The 8335-nt window shown below is 26.5% G+C and overlaps 1 protein-coding gene across 1 annotated transcript; it reads left to right on the top strand.

The window, feature by feature from the left end:
* Positions 1 to 3058: 3058 nt before the first annotated feature.
* LOC124921537 lies at positions 3059 to 3774 on the top strand. Its single transcript, XM_047462208.1, has one exon. The coding sequence runs from the start codon at positions 3224 to 3226 to the stop codon at positions 3587 to 3589; it is 366 nt and encodes a 121-aa protein (XP_047318164.1). The 5' UTR covers positions 3059 to 3223; the 3' UTR covers positions 3590 to 3774.
* The last annotated feature ends 4561 nt before the right edge of the window (positions 3775 to 8335 follow it).

Below are 8335 nucleotides of genomic sequence, written 5' to 3'. Positions count from 1 at the left end.
AGAGACATATTATAGTTTAATTTGATGTGGCCTTAACAAGTTATTCGTACGACAACTCGAAGTAGCTCGAGCAAGTGACGATGTACGATATAAATTCAAAGTCGACAATAATTGTGTTCGTTTTATTGGTCTTCAACTAAGACATTATCTCTCAATAATAAACAATAACTCTAGGTCCCAAGACCGCGATTATAGCTTAAACTCCAAAACATTTCTTATAGAAAATAATCTCAATGTCTACTCAAGCTAGTGAGTCAAACATTCAAGGTAAATCACGGAAGACGATGAAGTACCTCCTAGAAAACTTGAACAAAAAATTAGGACATGATCTCTTGATTATAAGCAATGGCTCGAGGTCCAAAGAACGCGACTAAAGCTTAGACTAAAAAATGATGCTCATGGAAGAACAATCTCAATGTCTACTTGAGCTAGTGAGTTAAACATTCAATGTAAATCACATATGACAATGAAGGATCTCTCGGACAACTTGAGTACAAGATTATTTCCCATACTTGATTGATGGTTTACTTGAAGGTCTAAGAATGTCATGAATGAAGAATTTAGAAATGATCGACCATTCGTAGGATTGCATTTGTATATGCATGCATTAACATTATTTGCATTGAAAACATTTGCATCAACAAACATAAAAAAAAAGTAAATGATGATATCAATATCAAAAAAAATTCTAGTTATTTACAATAAGACATTTAAAAATAAAATGAATGAAAAAACAACAACAAAGAAAATAGAATGAAATTATTGTTCTCATTCACTATAATATTTTCTAATAAAATAAAATCTTAGTCCATACACTATAACATTTTTAAGAGGAAAAATAAAAAAATGAACACACAAACAAAATGAAAAAAAGATTCATATGATCACGAACTACTTTAATGACCTGATTCTTTTCCAAGAGATACGTAAGTAGTCTATTTAATAGGCCCAATCATAATCGTCATTTCTCTTTGTAAAAAAACAAATAAGACGACATTCCTCATTTAAAAAAAATATGTATGTAAAGACTATGGGCATTCTTTGAAAAACACGAATAAAAGGTATAACCCTACAAAATAGAAAAATAAAAAACTATTTAATGTAAGAAGTTCATCCCCAATAACGCATGCTAATCATCCAAAGAAAAAAAATAGATGTGATGTAAGACGTCTATCACCTATAGCGCATTCTAAATCATTCGAACAAAAAAGAGAAAAATAAATAAATGCGATGTAAGATGTCTATCTCCGATAACGCGTTCTAAATCATTCAAACAAAAAAGAAGAAGAATAAAGATGCAATTTAAGATGTAAATCCTCGATAACGTGTTGTAAGCCATCTTAAAATGAAAAATGGTAATGGTCATAAACGTAAAGTGTTTACCGCAAGTAGCACATTCTAAATAAAAAACAAATAAAAAAACTAGTTCACATTAGGGGCATTCCAAAAAATGAAAAATGAAAAAAAGAATAAAATCATAGTTCACACTAGGGGTATTTCCAAAATAAAATCGACGCTTTTACACATTGAACTACGTTAAGAAAAACAAGTCCCGAACATTGCCATATTCGGGACATTTTCATGTTCAAATAAACTTCAATATTCTGCATTCCACCATAAGATAATCCCGAACACGGTCATGTTCGAGACATTTTCATGTTAAAAAAATAGAATTCAATTTATGTTATGTTAAAAAAGTCCCGAACATGGTCATGGACTTTTTTTTATTATGAAATGCATAACTGAAGACATTTTCATGTTAAAAAAAAAGAGAATTGAATTTTAGTTATGCAAAAAAAAGTCTCGAACATGGCAATGTTTGGAACTTTTTTATTATGGAATGCATAACTGAAGTTCCAAATATGAGCATGTTCGGGACATTCTCATGTTAAAAAAAAGAGGATTGAATTTCAGTTATGCAAAAAAGTCCCGAACATGCCCATGTTTAGAACTTTTTTTTATTACGGAATGCATAACTGATCATGTTAAAAAAGATAATTGAATTTTAGTTATGCAAAAAAAATTCTGAACATGGCCATATTCGGGACATTTTCATATTAAAAAAAAGAGAATTGAATTTCAGTTATGCAAAAAACCCGAACATGGCCATCTTCGGGACATTTTTTTATTATGGAATGCATAACTGAAATCCGGAACATGGCCATGTTCGTGACATTTCATGTTAAAAAAAAATGAATTTCAATTATGCAAAAAAAAGTATCGAACATGAGACTTTTTTATTATAGAATGCATAACTGAAAATGTCCCGAACACTTTTTTATGGAATGCAACGGAACTGAAATTTAAGTTTAAAATTGTAACAAAAACAATACCTTCCGGGTAATTCAATGGACAATTTGTTCAATACTTCATCTTCTGCGACGTGATCTTTGCTGTATTACTAAACACTAAACTTGAAGAAGTTCGTTATCTATATAATATAAAAATAAATGTTTTGTATAACTAAAACAGAAAAACATACAATTTCGGCGAAAAAATTTGTGTTTTTGAGTTCATACAATGAATAAAACTAGGGTTTTGAGTTTGAAGACGATTTTTGCCAAAGAGAGTTGAGAGATGAATGATTTGATGACAATGAGCGAAAATTGAATTTAAAAAAAAAATATTTCTCTCTCCTAAACATGTGATAGAGCACATCAGATTCGTGGTCTTACTTTCGTTATAATTTTGCTGCCCATATCCTATCTCTGTTGGAAACGCTTTGAATAAAAATAGAAGATCAAGGCGATGGAGTGTCGGGATAAATCTCATAAATAAAAATAAAATAAAATTTTATCATCTTAATTATACTAAAGAACATTTATGAAATTATTAATTTTTTTTCTAAATGAATAAACTATAATTTCATTTATGAGATATTGTTAAAGAAATTAAGCATGAAGTGATTTTGTAAGTAGTAGGAAATTAAGAAAGACTCTTTTTTCCTATTTAAGCGCGTCCTAACCTAAAGAGAAATTACAATATAAATATACATAAATAAATTAGAATACACGCTTTCTTTTTCTATTTCTATTTCTATGATTCTGTTTCCAAGTAGTAGCAACAAAAATTATCTCCAGAGAGTTCGTACTAGCATTAAAAGTTGCTAAGAGAGAGAAAAAGAAAAAGAAAGAGATCGGTCACCAATCAGCACTGAGGAAAAATCCTGTACATTTCTCACCACAAATCAGTTCCAACATCGCCCCGACGACGACCGAAGAAAATGATCGAAGACCGACGCGGCGGCCCCGCTCCGTACGGTGTACTTCTCGCCGTGGTGGTTGTAGTTATTATGGCATCGCCGATGCTTTTCGGCGATGGAGGAAATGCGATTACAGATCTCATCTCCGAGATGCTGAGTCCGATAGCTCTTCTTCTCCTTCCAATCGCTTTACTCCTCGTTATTCAGTTCCTTTCCTCCGAACGAGGATCCGTCGTCTCAAGTGTCTTCAACGCTACTGGATCTCCTGATAGTATCCATCGCGTTAGCGGATCTCCAGTTGGCGTCGCTCTTTTCCTTATTCTCATTCTATTTCTTCTCTACAACCGTTTCTCCATTTTCGGCGGAGATGATGATTCCGGTGACTGATTGGATTGAACTGATCGACGTCTCTGCATTTTCTTATCGTAAGTATATTAATTTGTTCTCATTATATTTATACTCTATAAATAAGCGTAACTGTAAGTAGATGATGATTTCATTGAAATGCTCAATAGAATTTCAGATCCATTAAAGTATGTATAGATTTCAGATGAGTAAACTTGTGTTGTTTGCCTTCTTCTTGCAGCAGCTAACTGGGGGACCACTGGTTCGATCCACTCTCTTATGTCTCTATTTCATTAAAATTAAATCTTTTTCTTTTTCTTTTTTATGTTGACTTTTAGAATAAAAATATTTATCATTTTATATAATTATAATTTATAGTTTTATAACTTATTTTTTGATATGATCTCTTTATAATTAACTCAAGTTTAATACATTTTATATTTATAAATTAATTAATTAAACTTACGAGATTTTACTTACCATGTGCCGAATTATAGTAGGTCTTCATTATCATTCACATCTCCACAGCAAATTCGAATATATATATATATATATATATAATAAGCTCTCTTAATGGAAGGAAGCACATGGGCTATCTAGTGTTACGTTCTCCTTCCTTTAAAAAAAAATATATAAATATAATAATTATGGAAAAAAAATATATATTTTATCTATCCATTTCACATCTAAAACTAAAGTAAAGAATTTTAATAGAGAATATAAAGATTTGAGATACAAAGTTATATAATAAAAAACAATAAGAATTAAGGAAAACATCTTACTAAAAAAATAAAATAAAAATGTCAATAAAAAACCTTACAAATTTCAAATTTTCAAAATTTTATTACATGTTTAATAAATTGTAAATTAATTTCAATTTTAGTTAAATATATATATTGATTGAGAGTAAAGTTTGATAACTAATTAGGGAATATAAATGTATTTATTAAGTTAATTTTATTACATTACTTTCAATTCAATTGAAGGTGTTTTAAATGAGAAATTAATATATAATAATATATATCTGATTAACTTTTTAAATTGAAAAATTGGACAAGGGCATGCAATGATTTTTTTAAAATTAGAGTGTTTTTAAGTAAGAATTAAACCTGAATATTTAATTTTTAAGTAAAATTGTTGGTCTAAACTATAATGTTATATTTATATAAATATTGAACATAACATTGATGAAAGAATATGTTTGATTTTTTTTTTAAATAATAAAACTCTTAACATGAATATATTTGTAACCAAAATGATAAAAATCAATCAAAAGTTAGTTCAGTTTAATTTATGTAATGATTTGTCTTAACTCATCAAGTATAATTTAAAATAACATTTGGGATGAATATAAAAGACAAAAACATAAACATGTTAAAAAAAGTAAAAAAAAAAAATATATATATATATAGACCCAGTATGGAACCCCAGCTATAGATCAGCTCGATGGCTTATTTCGTAGTAACAGTGTGATGGTTTATTTCTTTGTCAGACATGACAAATTTTTGAGTTTTGGGGACCCAAATTGGTACCGACCCAAACCTGACCCAAATTTGTCTTGAAAAAGTAGATACTTAAAAAAATGAACTAGAAACGAATTGGAATTGATTATAACGAAAAAAAAAAAGTAGAAACATATTTCAATAAAACGTGATTAGTTGAATTTCGGAATTTTTTGGGTACCCGGAGCCGAATCAGACCCGAAACGGAACCAATCGGTTCCGACTCAAAATTATTCAAAATTGAAAAGCTAACAAATTATCCGAACCGAGATCCGACCGGTTCAATTTCTTCAAGTACTCGACCCGTCAGACTAAAATACCATGCCTATTCGTAGTAACAGTGGGAGGGTCTGATGAGATCTACCCTATCAACTTTAGTTTTACTCCAACTCCAAATATTTGGTAATATGTCCATAAACTATGTTTAAGGCACTTATTCACATGATCTAGCAAGCAATGACAAACCAATCAATTCAATAACACTTCTTGACTATATGCAAATTTAGTTCATATTTAAATAATAAATTCCTAAAATAACATAGTTTCACAATAACTTTCTAAATTAATCTATTTGATTATTTATTCACAAATTAACTTATTTTATTGTTTAAATTCATTTTTTTAAATTAATTTATTTATTTACATTTAGACTTATTACTAAATATATATATTTAAATTCTTATTTTCATAATTTTGATTATTTATATTTTGATATATATATATATATTATTATTATTTTTATAAATTAAATTATTTATATTTTTATATATATTCTAAATTATTATTTTTATAAATTTAATTATTTATATTTTAATATATATACATATATATTTACATTTCAATTATTATTTATTATAATATAATAAATATTCATTTTATCATTCTTATAAATAATTCATAAATACTAATAAATTTAAAATATCTTAACCATTACAATATAACAATTTAATCATTCATAAAAATGATTACAATCATCATCCTACAAATTAAGCTCATGACGTCATAGACTACGTCTCGTATAACCTTCTTGGTCACACTTCCCACAAATGATGGTCATTCGTGAGCTATTCATATAGTTCGAATACGTTGGTTTTGACATGGTTGTTTTTTCTTCTTTCTCAAATTTTCATGGTGAAAAAGATTAGCATATTTATCTCAATCATGTGCTATTGGGAACGTCCAACATTAATCGTCAAAAAATTTGTTGTGAAGATATATAATACAATGAAAAGTTAATTAGAATACTCACGATAAATTTGTTGTGAATAAACAACACAATGAAAGTTATACTAGACTACTTATAATAAAAAATTATACTGAGTAAATATTTATGAAAAATGATAACTTAAATATATTGTTTTGACGAGAGCGAATGTTTTTTTTTGAAAAATCAGTGGAAATGAGGAGTGAACTTATTGATTTTCTTGAGTATCTCTGAAATTATTAACGCTAGATTTTGTGTTAGATTTGTTCGTTGATGAACATTTTTAACTTATATTTTTATTCTTATTTCTCAAATGGTTAATCTTGTTATGTTTTTACTTTATTTGATGACATTTTGAACGATCATACTTTTGTAATATTTTTGTTTAAATGATTCTTTTTTATATAATATTTGATTAAACTTAAAAAAAAGTAATATAAATTAATAATTGTAATATATATATATTAAAATATAAATAATTTAATTTATAAAAATAATAATTTAAATATATATAATAATATATTTATTTAATAATGAATTTAAATATAAAAAAATGAATTTGAACTATTAAAGTAAATGATGAGAAACACTTTAAAACTAAATGATATTTACATGAAAATTCAAATATCTGTCTCTAATTTATTTTTTTATTTGTTAATTGCCATATATGCTCACTTTGAGTGGGGAGGACATTTCTTTTATTTTATTTCTCATTTTTTTTTGATTATTTGTAAACACTTATTTAAATTTTATAAATTTTAAATAAAAAAAGTCACACTATTTCAGCTAATAAATAAAATAAATAATTTAATTTAAATTTTATCAACCATAATTTTAAAAAAATAAAATAAATCTAATAAAAACTTCAAATAACTAAACATCAAACTTTAAATATGAAACTTTTACCTGAAGTTTCAAACAAAAAGTTGGTTTCCAAAAATATGATTTAATATGGCTAACTACAAACACCAAGCTAATTGATGTTAATTTAGATATTGGGTAGATAATGTGGCCAATATTGTATGTGTTTATAATTACTTTTTATACAATTAATCAAACAAAATCAATTACAAAATACCAACCCAGTTACAATTTTTTATTAAAAGATTCGGACAAAAAAACAGATTTTGAATCTAGTAAACAACAACTTAATTAATATATTTCAAATGAAAGTATGAGTTCGTTAAATTATTTAAATAAATTCTATATCTGACTCTAAATAACATTTTTTATTATAAAAAACTCTTTATGGACTCAGATTTATTTGAGTTCTCACAAAAATATATTATTTTATATTATAATTTAATTTGAAACATAATTTTTTTTTATATGAAATTAATTCTCATTAAATAGTTAAATATAGAACATTAATTTACAAATGAATAAAAATAGCATTTAAGAAATTAAATCTATATGTTACATAAAATAAATTTACAAAGATTAAGACTCTTATGAAACTAATCTACCAATTATGTGATTTCTTTAGTCTAGACAAATTATTTGATTTTAATAACCATGAGCGATGAAAGATAGTAAGCCGAATAAATCAATTAAGTGATGTCGCAAAAATCTCTACCTGGAATTCTGAGCTGCACTAAATTTTATCTTTGTCCGATCGCCGAAAAAATTCTAGCCAAATGATAACTGTTCATATACAAAAATAGTTAAAATAACGATAAACACATCGAAATCATTAGAAGATATAACCTGTAAAAAAGAGTTTTCAAATGAAAATTTTATTCCAGAAATTTCTTAAAAGAAAAATAAAAAAAAATTATAGATCCGACAATATTATCTCATTTGCTAGAAAAAAGGGATAAATGCGGACTCGAGAAATAATCACTAATACAATTGGATGGTATGAGTAACAAACGATCCGGAATATTATTCAGATTACTAAAATCTTTGATGACGTTTTGGCTAAATAATATTGTTGAACAAAGCAGAACACCAATTCAAATCTGAATGTAAAAAAAAAAAAAAAATCATTTTCAATAATAAAAAAAAAAAAAGTCACCGTAAGAGTCCTGAAGAAGATAACTTTTCAATTTTACTCATAATATAAAATAGAACAAATATGTA

This window comes from Impatiens glandulifera, chromosome 1 (genome assembly GCF_907164915.1).
Source record: "Impatiens glandulifera chromosome 1, dImpGla2.1, whole genome shotgun sequence".
NCBI classification, from domain to species: Eukaryota; Viridiplantae; Streptophyta; class Magnoliopsida; order Ericales; family Balsaminaceae; genus Impatiens; species Impatiens glandulifera.
The sequence above is the reverse complement of the archived record's forward strand: the minus strand, read 5'-3'. Positions and strand labels throughout refer to the sequence as shown.